Raw genomic sequence first — 14,220 nt, forward strand, 5'->3', positions numbered from 1 at the left:
TGACAGCCACCGCACCCAGATGTCTTGTTAGGCTTTTTTGGTAGCCTCAAGTATTTTTAACCCCTTTTGCGACATGCAAACCCCAAAGTACTTTTAGAAACCTTAGATGAGGATGGCTAGCTAGGCTTTCTGGCAGATAAGAGCCCCACATAACTGTTTCCAGAAACCAGAGATTATTAGCGAGCTATCCCTCCTCGTTGTCGTCCTCCTCCTTCTCCTCCTCGTAAGCATCCAGTTGACCTGCAGGATAATTATGTGTTGACGGTGTCAAGTGTATGTCTGAGTTATTCAAAATAACATTTTTAAAAATGTTCTTAAATATAGTAAGTCACCTGGCTTGATTATGCTTTATTAAGGTACTCTCATAGGTGTGTTCATTGATCACTAAGCAGAGCTTTATTATGTTCATGCATAAAGAGACCATGCAATACAAATTTCTTTTCAGTTGGTTGATTTCCGGTGATAAATATGGTAACTCTGCTGAGCCCCAACATCCCTCTGCTCTTTCAAGTATGACCACCACCACCAAAGGCAGCTGACTTCTTTGTAGATTGGCTGGCAGGTATGGAGGTAGTTAATTACAGAACACATCAATACTGAGGGGTTTTTTTTGTTTTTTTTTTTTTTTGAAAATAAATCAAGAGGGGAGAAAATGAATGCAAGTTTTTGTGTTAAGCTGTGATTATTTTAAAATTATATTTCTGCAAAACTACCAGTAGTTCTAAATTACAGCACTGAATATGGGAGAATTTTGTTTTAAAGTTTGTTTTTTTTTTTTTAATTGAAGTACTACTTAAAAGATTTTGTCTTTATATTTGTTTTTCCTCACTTTTGGACCTTGTGTTTTCATGGCATGGCAAGATTCTAACATAGACTGAAGTATCTAATCTCTTTGAAATGAGACCAGCTGCAATGACTTTTTATTTTCTGCTTCTTTTCTGTATACTCTAACTTTGAATGGTGGATGAGCTTTTCTAAAAGAGACACAGCACCCTCAGCAATTGCCTAGTATGTGTGCTCAGAGCTGGAAGTAAGTCCTGGTAGTTTTTTCCAATCCTTGAACGTGTAACTTGATCACTACTTGGAGGTCATCCTTATTACAGCCTACAGCCTTGGCATTTTTCTTTTCTTTTTTTTTTTAAATAGAAATAGGGTCTCCCTATGTTGCCCAGGCTGGCCTCAAACTCCTGGGCTCAAGCAGTCCTCCCACCTTGGCATCCCAAAGTGTTGGGATTACAGGCATGAGCCACCATGCCCAGCTGGCACTTTGCCTCTCATGGTTGAGAATTTTCATTTTCCTACCCTATTTTTAAAAATAGAGTTCTAGGCTGGGCATGGTGACTCATATCTGTAATTCCAGCACTCTGGGAGGCCAAGGTGGGAGGATCACTTGAGGCTAGGAGTCTAAGACCAGCCTAGGCAACATAGTGAGACCCCCATCTCTACTACAAAAAGAAAATTAAAAATTAGCTGGGTATGGTGGTGTGCAGCTGTAATCCCAGCTACTGAGGAGGCTGAAGTGGGAGGCTTCCTTGAGCCCAGGAGTTTGAGGTCACAATGAACCGTAATAACACCACTGCTCTCGAGCCTGGGTGATAGAGTGAGACCCTGTCTCAAAAGAAAAATTATTATAAAATCAGAATTCTCATTTCAAAGTTTAAGAATGAAATAAGATGAATTTCGAATGATGCACTCATGGCCGCACTCATGGCCAAACCTGAATGCAAAGTTCTATTTTAATTTAAGTTATCAACATGAATAAATGACAAAATAGGAAAATCCTTATGTTTCTCTGTTTATCACAACTTAAATTGAATGACTCTTAGGACTCTAAGTCTACTTATAAAAAATTAATATTTGGCACTTATAATTAGTTAAAGATTATCACCATGAAAGATTATTTTACCTGGCATGGGTTTACAAAAGTGTGTATGCTTTTCCTTTTCATTAGAGTTCACATGCCTTTTTTTTTTTTTTAACTGTTTGAGCTGGATATTATTGAAGTATGTTTAGGAATTTTTTTGCTTTTATCTGTTTCTCCGTTTGCTCCCACCCCGATTATTTGCCCTGTTCTTTGGGACTGTGGAGAGAGAAATAAAACACAAAAAACAGGGGCGGGGTGGAGGGGTGGAGCAAGTATGTCACATGGCAGTAAGAGCTATGGAGGGGAAAAAAAGCAGGAAGTCGGGATTGAGAATGCTGATGAAGATGAGAGGGTTGCTATTGTAAATGGAGTGGCCAGGAAGCCCTTACATACAGAGAGGTGCACTTTTGCAGAGACCTGAAGCGGATGAATGACTAAACCCTGTAGAAACATAAGGCAAGTGCAGTCCAGACAGAGGAAAGGGCAAAGGCCCTGAGGCAAGAACAGGCTTGGCATGTTTAAGGAATAACAAAGAAGCTAGTGTCGCAGAAGAGAGTGAGTGTTGGGAAAAGCGTAGTGAATGAAGTCAGAGAGGCTGGGGTGGAGAAGTTATGGCAGATTGTATTAGACTTGGAGTCCATTCTAGGGACTGGCTTTTGCCAAAGTAAGTGAGATGGGGACCACTGGAGGGTTTTGAGCAGAAGAGCCATGGGCCCGGTGGTTTCATTTTCCTGCTTGCCTCATTTCTGCTACCGTTTTACCACTTCAGCCTCACATCTACAAAGTATCTTTCATTTGTCCTCCATACTTAGTCACACAGCAATACTGCAGTTCTTCCGTTAGATTATTTTATATCACTCCCCGTGTATCTCCATTGTCACCTTAGAGTTCACATTCTAATCAGGTCACTCCTAAATTATTAGAAAAGTAGAAAGAACTTTGTGATAGTTATAGTTTGGCAAATTGTGGTGTAAAGAAATAAACTTCTTAAAAAACTCTTTTAACAGAATAGGTTTCCTCATGAAGCCATCAGTTCCTTGTCACTGGACATACTAAAATAGGACTAGGCATGGTGGGTCACACCTGTAATCAAGGGCTGAAGCTTAAGGCCAAGAGTTTGAGCCCAGCCTAGGCAACAAAGTGAAAACCTGTCTCTACAAAATATATATATATATAAGTAATAAAAAAATTAGCCAGGCTTAGTGGTGTGCACCTATAGTCCTAGCTACTCGGGAGGCTGAGGCAGGAGGATTGTTTGAACCCAGGAGAAGTTGGATGGCTTTTTCTAGTGAGCTTGCACTACTTGGCCTCAGGCTCTTTACAACTAGAGTTCTCTGAAATCATGCTGTGGTATCTTGATCTTCTTGACAGTCGTAGTCATCTCTCCCCATGCTGTGTATCGTGGATTATAATGGCAAATTTCATTTCTTTTTGTTTTATTTTTGTGACAGGGTCTCATTCTGTCTCCCAGGCTGGAGTGCAGTAGCATGATCTTGGCTGACTGCAGCCTCGACATCCTAGGCTCAAGTGATCCTCCCACCTCAAGCCTCCTGAGTAGCTGGGACCACAAGAGCGCACCATCACGTTCAGCTAATTTTTGTATTTTTTTCTAGAGATACAGTTTCATCGTGTTGCCTAGGCTGGTCTCAAACTCCTGGGCTTAAGCAATCCACCCACCTTGTCCTCCCAAAGTGTTTGGATTATAGGCATGAGCTACTGCCCCTGGCCTCCATTTCTTTGTTTTTTTGGGTGTGTTTTTATGAGTTTTGTTTTTGTTTTTGTTTTGAGATGGATTCTCACTCTGTCACCCAGGTTGGAGTGCAGTGGTGCGATCTCAGCTCACTACAACCTCTGCCTCTTGGGTTCAGGGGATTCTCCTGCCTCAGCCTCCTGAGTAGCTGGGATTACAGGCGCCTGCCACCACTCCTGGCTAATTTTTGTATTTTTAGTAGAGGGTTTCACTATGTTGGCCAGGCTAGTCTCAAACTCCTGACCTCAGGTAATCTACCCACCTCAGCCTCCCAAAGTGCTGGGATTATAGGCATGAGCCACTGCGCCTGGCCTCCATTTCTTAAAATACCAGTTTCATCCTGGCATCTTCATATTGTCCAGCCCCTCCTTAATAACACCATACTGATTTAGAAAAACCTAAACTCCTTGCTTGGTCTATTTAAGGCCCTCTCCAGTCCATGAGTCCAACCTCATCTCTACTGCTCTTTGTATTAGATGGGCTTGCCTGCTGCTGTCCAATGAATATCCCCTACTTACCTCCAAATCTTAATCTTTTTAAATGTTCAAAAATGAAAAAGGCTGTTAAAAAGTTCATAATCTCAGCATCTGCATTTCCTCCTCCCTGCCTGTCCTCTTTTCTTCCTTCTCATTGTTTTTCCTGTTTCTCCAAAAATCAACTCGTGCTCCTCATTCATTCATTCATACAGCAAAGACTTGAGGGCCTGCCAGGCACTGATCTACACAATAGAGATAGAATAATGAAAAAAAAACAGACAAAAATTCCAGCCCTCATGTTTTTTTGCACTTAACAACTTTTGAAGGAATAAATGTGCTCTACCACATTCTTTTTAATTTCTACATAGTATTGTACTACATTAATGGACATTTAGATTGTTTCTAATTATTTGGTGTTACCAAACCATGTAATGTATGCTATTTAAAACAAACAATTTGGACAGACATGTCGTGGCTCATGCCTGTAATCCCAGCACTTTGGGAAGCCGAGGTGGGAGGATTGCTTGAGGCCAGGAGTTGGAAACTAGCCTATTGACATAAGAAAACCCCATAATTTTTTTAGATACCATACTTTTCTAAGTGATTGTACCAGTTTAAGGTCCGATACAGTATTATATTCAGGGAAAATTTCCCTGTGAGTGGCTACCTTCAAGGGTCAGGCTGTTCAAGTGAAAGTGGAAGGAAAAGGAAGTGGTGGAAACTGAGGCAAGCTGAGGAGCATGGCTCCAAAGACTTGCCAATTCAATTTAGTTTTAGAAATGCTGTTTGCCAAAGAGTATGTCTGTGGGCTTTATTTGACTCTTGGGGCATCAATGTGAGACACCTATTTCTACCTTCACCAAAACTGTATCTTCTTGATCTTTTTCGTTTCTGCCAAGTTAATGGACTAAAAATGTTATTTCATTGTTATTATAATACTCCTTTCTAAATTATTAGTGAGGTTGAACGTCATTTTATGTAGTTTTTGACCATCTATATTTCGTCTGGAATTACCTCTTTATACCCTTTACCATTTTTCTACTGTTTCTTTATCTTATTAATTTGGATAAGCTTCACGTATATTTTGAATATAAACCTTTTGTTTATATTGCAGGTACTTCAAGTCTATATTTGCCTCATTATTTTTTATGGTATATTTTATTTTATTTTATTTTATTTTTGAGATGGAGTCTTACTCTGTTGACCAGGCTGGAGTACAGTGGCTTGATCTTGGCTCACTGCAACCTCTGCCTCTCAGGTTCAAGCGATTCTCTAGCTTCAGCCTCCCAAGTAGCTGGGATTACAGGCACACACCACAACACCTGGCTAATTTTTGTATTTTTGTGGTAGAGGCGGGGTTTCACCATGTTGGCCAGGCTGTTCTTGAACTCCTGACCTCAAGTGATCCCCCCACCTCAGTCTCCCAAAGTGCTGGGATTACAAGCATGAGCCATGGCTCTCGACCTATGGTATAATTTAGTATTAAACTTTTTGGTTTATTTTAACTACTCAGATTTATCCTTTGTTTTCTTTGTAGCTTCCTGAGTTCCTATTTTATTTTACAAAACTTTCTCACCCCAAGGCGGTAAGAATGTTTTCCTGTAGTATTGCTTTTCACAGTTAAATGATTAATCCATTTAAATATATTCTTATCCATGGTGTAAGTTAGGGATCTAACATTATTTTCCTCTTAATTGATAGCCAGTTGCTTCAATATCATTTGTAAGAATAATCCATCTTTTCCCTAATGATTTGAATTATCTTTATCATAAATAATTATTCAATTGCATTTGAATTTCTCTCTGGATTCCATTTCACTAATCTATTAGTTTGTTCTTGTGATATTATCATACTTTTTCCTCTTCTTCTTCTTCCTCCTCTTCCTCTTCCTCTTCTTCTTTTCTTTCTTCTTTCTTCTTTCTTTTCTTCTTTCTTCTTTCTTCTTTCTTCTTTCTTCTTCCTCCTCCTCCTCCTCCTCCTCCTCTCATTACGTTCCCAGGATGGTCCCAAACTCCAGGGCTGAAGCAATCCTCCTGCCTCAGCCTCCCAAAATTCTGGGATTACAGATATGAACCTCCACACCCAGCCATACTATATTTTTTAAAACTGCAATAGCATAGCTTTATAGTAATTTTAAAATCTAGAATGGCTAGTAAGTTTTAAAATTTAGAATAGCAGTCCTCTTTTTTTTCCCAAAGTTTTTCTTTTGTAATTTTCAAATTTACTGTTCCCATATGAACATAAAAATCAGTTTTACAATTTTAAAAACAAATTTTAGGATTCAAATGAAATGACTTTAAATGGATGACTCCTGCCTATCGTTTTAATATTTTTAGAAAGACCCTGAATTTGCACATGTTGTGTTTGGTATATTTATTAGTTTTCTATTTATATGCAAAGAGCCCAGGCTTTAGAACCAGAGTCCTGGACTTGAATCCAGCTTTGCAGTTAACTAGCTGTGTGAACTTGAGCAAGTTACTTAGCCTGTCAGCCTAGCTGCCTTCTGTACAGAAGAGATAATAAAGCTTACTTCAGAGAGCTGTTGTGGGTTTTATATTATTTTATTTATTAATCTGTTAATTGAGTTATTCTTATAAAATATTTTATTTAGTGTTCAGCATACAGTAAATAATTGTCTTAAAGTAATTTAGTAAGTAGTAGCCATAATCACTATTAAGCACTTTTTAAAAGAGTGTTTTTGAAGGATTTGCAGATGAAGTGACATATCTGGCATTTATTTCAAAGTCTGAAAGAGGAATGAAGGGCATAGCTAAAACAAGGTTAGCTATGGTTAACAACTTTTAAAGCTGAGTGATGGGTCCCCAGAGGTTTTGATGCAATATTTTCTACTTTTGTGTGTTTGAGAATTCCCAAAATTTTAAAAAAGCAATCCTCCTGCCTTAGCATCCTTTAAAAGCTGTTAAAAATGACAAAGTGTAAATATTTATTGTTTCTAAGTGGAAGATTATGTAAATATTCTCTGTACTTTTCTGTATTTTTTTAACCTCTCAAAAAAAAAACAAGCGGTAAACAAGCTAGTGAGCGAGAAAGAAGGCTCCATCATCTTTTTAATCACCTTTGTCTGTGTGGTGAAACACAATTAATTCTTCTCCTATTTTAACATGAGCTTAAATACAGAACATTTGAAGAGATTTCAGGTTATTATAAGGAACTGTTTTTGGTTGTTTTTCTTTTCTTTTTTTTTTTTTTTTTTTTTTTTTTTTTTTTTTTTGAGGCGGAGTTTCGCTCGTTACCCAGGCTGGAGTGCAATGGCGCGATCTCGGCTCACCGCAACCTCCGCCTCCTGGGTTCAGGCAATTCTCCTGCCTCAGCCTCCTGAGTAGCTGGGATTACAGGCACGCGCCACCATGCCCAGCTAATTTTTTGTATTAGTAGAGACGGGGTTTCACCATGTTGACCAGGACGGTCTCGATCTCTTGACCTCGTGATCCACCCGTCTCGGCCTCCCAAAGTGCTGGGATTACAGGCTTGAGCCACCGCGCCCGGCCTCTTTTCTTTTTTTTTTTTTTTTTTTTTTTTTTTTTGAGACAGGATCTCACTCTGTCACTCAGGGTGGAGTACAGTGTTGCAAACACAGCCTACTGCAGCCTCAACTTCCTGGGCTCAAGCAGTCCTCCTGCCTCAGCCTCCCAAGTAGCTTAGAATCACAGGCACACACCACCACACCTGGCTAATTTTTTTCTTTTAATTTTTCATAGAGATGAGGTCTCCCTATGTTGCCAAGGCTGGTCTTGAGCTCCTGGGCTGAAGTGATCCTCCCGCCTTGGCCTCCTAAAGTGTTGGGATTACAGGTGCGAGCCACCAGACCCAGCTAAACTGCTTATCAGGCTGGGTGTGGTGGCTCACAGCTGTTATCCTAGCACTTTGGAAGACTGAGGTGGAAGGATTACTTCAGCCTAGGAGTTCCAGACAAGCCTGGGCAACATGGGGAGACCTCTGTCTCTACAAAAAAATAATTTTTTAACAAAGCAGCCAGGTATGGTGGTATGTGCCTGTAGTCCTAGCTATGCAGGAGATGGAGGCAAGAGTATCATTTGAGCCCAGGAGTTTGAGGTTACAGTGAGCCATGGTCACACCATTGTACTCCAGCCTGGACTACAGAGTGAGACCCTGTTTCTAAAAATAAAAACTATTCATCAGCTGGCGTGGGTCCTGTGAGATAGTTATCACAAATCCCTGTAGGGAGCTACATAGAGACTAACTGACCTCTGGGGTCACTTCCAACTCTGATTTTATAAACCCACTTTTTAGTTTATATGGTTCCTTCCCTTTTGAAACTAAGAATGAGAGCGATGCCCTATAACCTTTATAAATTAATGGCAGCTGGGCATGGTGGCTCATGCCTGTAATCCCAGCACTTTGGGAGGCTGAGGCGGGCGGATCACCTGAGATCAGGGGTTCAAGACCAGCCTGGCCAACATGGCAAAACCCCATCTCCACTAAAGATACAAGAATTAGCAGAGCGTGGTGGCTTATGCCTTTAATCCTAGATCCTAGGGAGGCTGAGGCAGGAGAATCACTTGAAACCGGGAGACGGAGGTTCCAGTGAGCCGAGATCACGACATTACACTCTAGCATGGGCTACAAGAGTGAAATTCTGTCTCCAAAAAAAATAAATAAATAAAATCCTGAATCCTTTTTTTTTTTTTCTGAGACAGAGTATTGCTCTGTCACCCAGGCTGGGGTGCAATGGCGCAATCTTGGCTCAGTGCAACCTCCACCTCCCCAGTTCAAGCAATTCTCCTGCCTCAGCCTCCCGAGGAACTGAGACTACAGAAGCGAGCCACCACGCCCTGCTAATTTTTTGTATTTTTAGTAGAGATGGAGTTTCACTGTGTTAACCAGGATGGTCTTGATATCCTTACCTTGTGATCTGCCTGCCTCGGCCTCTCAAAGTGCTGGGATTACAGGCTTGAGCCACCGCACCCGGCTTCTGTCTTCATTCTTTTTTTTTTTTTTTTTTTTTTTGAGACGGAGTTTCGCTCTTGTTACCTAGGCTGGAGTGCAATGGCGCGATCTCGGCTCACCGCAACCTCCGCCTCCTGGGTTCAGGCAATTCTCATGCCTCAGCCTCCTGAGTAGCTGGGATTACAGGCACGCGCCACCATGCCCAACTAATTTTTTTTTGTATTTTTAGTAGAGACGTGGTTTCACCATGTTGACCAGGATGGTCTCGATCTCTTGACCTCGTGATCCACCCGCCTCTGCCTTCCAAAGTGCTGGGATTACAGGCATGGCCACCGCGCCCGGCCTGTCTTCATTCTTATTCTGAAAGTTAAAAAGTCATTGAAGGAAGAAACCATATTTTATCGTCTCTGTGAATCGCATAGCTTTACATTTACAATTAAAAGAGATAATGTTGCTAGGTGCTGTGACTCACGCCTGTTATCCCAGCTCAGGAGTTCAAGATGAGCCTGGGCAACATGGCAAAAGTTCATCTCTACCAAAAATACAAAAGTGAGCCAGGCTTGTTGTTGCACACCTGTAGTCCCAGCTACCCAGGAGGCCGAAGTGGGAGGATTATTAGAGCCTGGGAGGTGGAGGTTACAGTGAGCTGATACTGCACCACTGCATGGAAACCTGGGTAACAGAGTGAGACCCCATCTCAAAAAAAGAGAGAGGGGTAATGTAAATAATGCGCTTAGACTAGAATCTGGCACAGATTGTATTCTCACTTAAATTGGAACTCCATTAGATACTACTAAGGAGTCTCAGAAATCTTGAAGTTATGAGAGTGAGGAAAGTATACTGAGAGCACAGTATCTAAATGGAACTGTGGAGTGTGGCTCTCCACTGGCCAGCTTCTGTCTGGGATATCCTAATGACTTGTGGGGAAGAGTGAGGAGTGTTACAGAGAAGGAAAGTGTCAAGATCTTCTTACAGATCCCAGACCGCTCAGTAGAGAGACCGCTATTTAAAGCTTCATTAAAAAGGCATAATCCAAAAAACAAAAGGGCAATCTATAGAATATTTTATTGTTGAAAACTGAAATCAGACATGAGTGATAAAATGGCATTCTTCATACTCTGACAAATCTCACCTTTATGTTTTAGTCAAAGAAGTTTGGCAGAGATCACGGAGCTTATTCATACTGCTCTCCTTGTACATCGTGGGATAGTAAATTTAAATGAATTGCAGTCATCTGATGGTCCACTGAAAGACATGCAGTTTGGAAATAAAATTGCTATCCTGAGTGGAGACTTTCTTCTAGCAAATGCCTGCAATGGACTAGCTCTGCTACAGAACACCAAGGTAAAAATGGGCAGGGTTTGCTTCTTATTTTTACTATCATAAGTAGATCTTCAGTATAGATCTTTGTGTATCAGCCAGGCGCAGTGGCTCACACTGGTAATCACAGCACTTTGGGAGGCCAGGGCAGGCAGATCACAAGGTCAGGAGTTCGAGACCATCCTGACCAACATGGTGAAACCCTGTCTCTACTAAAAATCCAAAAAATTAGCCTGGTGTGGTGGTGGTCACCTGTAAGCCCAGCTATTTGGGAGGCTGAGGCAGGAGAATCTCTTGAACCTGGGAGGCAGAAGTTGCAGTGAGCTGAGACCGCACCACTGCACTCCAGCCTGGGCAACAGAGCGAGACTCTATCTCAAAAAACAACAACAAAAAAAACTTTGCATGTCAATTTTCCCTATTCCAGATTATTTCTTTAAGATAAAGACCTAGAAGTGGTTCAAAGGGTTTAACATTTTTAGTATTTTTTTTTCCTTTTGTCATAGTGACATGATCTCACTCCCTGAAGTGCAGTAGCATAATCATAGCTTATTACAGCCTCAAACTCCTGGGCTTAAGCGATCCTCCCACCTCAACCTCCTGAGTAGTTACAGGCAGCACCATGCCTGGCTAATTTTTAAATTTTTTGTAGAGACAGAGTCTCACTATGTTGCCCAGGCTAGTCTTGAACTCCTAGCCTCAAATGATCCTCCCACCTCAACCTCCCAAAGCGCTGGGATTACAGGCATGAGCCACCACGCCTGGCCACATTTTTAGTATTCTTGACACATTGCCAACCTGCTTTCTGGAAAGATTATAGAGGTATTTCATGTATATCAGTTAGGATTAGGTTTGATTATAAGATAATAGTGCCCTATAAGATAGGAATTTATTTTTTTCTGTCATGTAAAATCATCTAGGAGTAGGCAGTCAAGAGTTGGTATAGTGATTCTGCAAAGTCAGGGACCCAAGCTCCTTCTCTCTTAAGGTTCTGCCATCCTTACCACATCATGGCCCAAAGCAGTTGCCATTGCGGCCTCCCTTCAGTCAATGGAATAGAGGAAGGACAAAAAGGGGCAGGTCTCCTTCCCTTGAAGGTTAGATCAATGTACATCTTAGTTTGCTAAGGAGAGTCTCAGTGTAAGCCAGCTATCCTGGGATCCCATCTGATTTAGCATTTATCCTGGATTTTTCATTTTTTAACAGAGAATTATTACTAATAATTATTTTAGAATAAGCTGGGATGAGTTTGGTAGATCTCCACTTTGTACTTCCAGCCTCTGTTTTTATTTTTGTGTAATGTAATATAATAGTATTGTGAGACCCTTACACAGTAGAGAGAGTTCTCATTATCAGTTGTCCTTTTTTTTTTTTTGTGACAGTCTTACTCTGTCGCCCAAGCTGGAATGTAATGGCGTGATCTCGGCTCACTGCAACCTTCACCTCCCAGGTTCAAGCAGTTCTTCTGCCTCAGCCTCCTGAGTAGCTGGGACTGTAGTGTCACCATGCCTGGCTAATTTTTTGTATTTTTAGTAGAGATGGGGTTTCACCGTGTTAGCCAGGATGATCCGGATCTCCTGACCTCAAGATCCGTCTGCCTCAGCCTACCAAAGTGCTGCAATTACAGGAAGTAAGCCACCACGCCCGGCCTTTTGTTTCTTTTTTGAGATAGGGTCTTAGTCTGTCACCCAGGCTGGAGTGCAGTGGTGTGATCACTGCAGCCTCAACCTCCCAGGCTGAAGTGATCCTCCCACATCAGTGTCCCAAGTAGCTGGGACCACAGATGCATATAACCACTCCTGGCTCATTTTTTTTTTTTTGAGATGGAGTCTCGCTCTTGTTGCCCAGGCTGGCGTGCAATGGCATGATAACTCACTGCAACCTCCGCCTCCCGGGTTCAAGCAATTCTCCTGCCTAAGCCTGAGTAGCTGGGATTATAGGCATTTGCTACCACACCTGGCTAATCTTTTGTATTTTTAGTAAAGTCAGAGTTTCACTATGTTGGCCAGCCTGGTCTCGAACTCCTGTCCTCAAGCAATCCATTCGCCTTGACCTCCCAAAGTGCTGGGATTACAGGTGTGAGCCACTGCACCCGGCCGTTTGTTCTGTTTTTTGTTTGTTTGTTTTAAAGAGATGGGCTTTCGCCATGTTGCCCAGGCTGGTCTTGAACCTCTGGGCTCAAGAAATCCAACCACCTTGGCCTCCTAAAGTGCTGGGATTACAGGCATGAGTCAGTATGCCCAGCTTCATTTTAAGTTGTTATGAAATCTGAAAGATACCAGCAATAACTCATTTCTTTTTCCAACCCTTTCAGACACAGCTAACGAATACTTCCCAATCAGGGACTGAATGCAGGGCAATTGCTATCAGACAGAAATGTCTAGGGACAGCTAACTCCTTCCTGTATCAGGTGGTGAGAGAAGTATTTGATGCTGCTGCCCCAGCTGGCCATGTAGTATATCACTCAATTGTGCCATGGTCCATGCATAGCCTGCTGGAATCACAAAGCCACCAGATACCAGTTGATGAGTGGGTATCTTACCAAACCAGTAAGTAATTGGTTTGGTGTCTGTAAAATATATATGGGAAATCAAGGCTGATCAGCTGTGCTAGGGAGCAAGTAGAGAGTCGACTGAGCACACTTGCTTGTATAGTATAAATCTGTAACTGCTTTATTGCTTGGCAACACTGTTTTTGCAGTAAATCCTTTTAGCAGCAGTTAACTGAAAAAACTAAAAGTTTGTGTTTCATTTTTTTTAAGTATTGAATTTTTTTCTTAAAATTAATAAGGAATGTATATTAATAACTTGAACAAAATGTTTGTTGACATTTACTAACCACTATGGAGGCCATACTGGTATCACCAACCACATGAAAACAAGAAGAGTAAAATCTGCTGAAAAGGTGTCAGGATCTACTTTATGCAGCTGCAGAAGGTATATATGCCTACTACTCTGTGCACCATGACTTATATTTAGAGAAATGGCTATTCTAAGTGATTTCACTAATTATCAACTACAAGTGTTCACGTCTGCATAGGAAAGGGGAAGCAATAGTTCTTTTGCTCCATTGTCAGTAGAACAACTTTGAAAGCAGTTAAATAATTCCAGTTTTAGTTCAGTGGCATCAGGTATTTTAAATAAGTAAATCATTTAAATCAGTTCTAAAAATGATTTGGTTTTTTTCTTTCCATTCATTCATGGGATTAAGGTAAAGCTTTTGGAAGTATATTCTATTAAACATAAAGCCTTTGTGAGTGAGATTGGAAATTCAGTTTAAAAGTTTCATATTGAGGCTGGGCACGGTGGCTAACGCTTGTAATCCCAGCACTTTGGGAGGCTGAAGCGAGTGGATCATGAGGTCAGGAGTTCGAGACCAGCCTGGCCAACACAGTGAAACCCCGTCTCGGCCCAGCACTTTGAGAGGCCAAGGTGGGCAGTTCACCTGAGGTCAGGAGTTTGAGAGCAGCCTGGCCAGCATGGTGAAACCCCATCTCTACTAAAAATACAAAAATTAGCCTGGTGTGGTGGCATGCACCTGTAATCCCAGCTACTCAGGAGGCTGAGACAGGAGAATCACTTGAACCCAGGAGGCGGAGGTTGCGGTGAGCCGAGATCGCACCATTGCACTCCAGCGTGGGCAACAAGAGCAGAACTCCATCTCAAAAAAAAAAAGAAAGAAATCCCTGTCTCTACTAAAAATACAAAAATTAGCTGGGTGTGGTGCTAAGTGCCTGTAATCCCAGCTACTGAGGAGGCTGAGGCAGGAGAATTGCTTGAACCTGAGAGGCGGTCGTGATCATGCCACTGTACTCCAGCCTGGGTGACTTAGTGAGACTCTATCTCAAAAAAAAAAGAGACTCTATCTCAAAAAAAAAAAGTT

At 41.6% G+C, this 14,220-nt stretch overlaps 1 protein-coding gene across 3 annotated transcripts in view; it reads left to right on the plus strand.

Annotated features, from left to right (window-relative positions):
- Positions 1–14,220, plus strand: part of PDSS2 (decaprenyl diphosphate synthase subunit 2) — a 271,390-nt gene that overhangs the window by 141,863 nt on the left and 115,307 nt on the right. For all 3 annotated transcript variants that reach the window (XM_064360804.1, XM_064360805.1, XM_012438431.3), the window contains one exon: positions 10,165–10,363. In XM_064360804.1, the coding sequence (XP_064216874.1) occupies positions 10,165–10,363 (199 nt within the window). The remainder of the gene's footprint in view (positions 1–10,164; positions 10,364–14,220) is intronic.

The sequence above is a fragment of the Aotus nancymaae genome, unplaced genomic scaffold (genome assembly GCF_030222135.1).
Source record: "Aotus nancymaae isolate 86718 unplaced genomic scaffold, 86718_ANA_hifiasm-v0.15.2.pri h1tg000040l, whole genome shotgun sequence".
NCBI classification, from domain to species: domain Eukaryota; kingdom Metazoa; phylum Chordata; class Mammalia; order Primates; family Aotidae; genus Aotus; species Aotus nancymaae.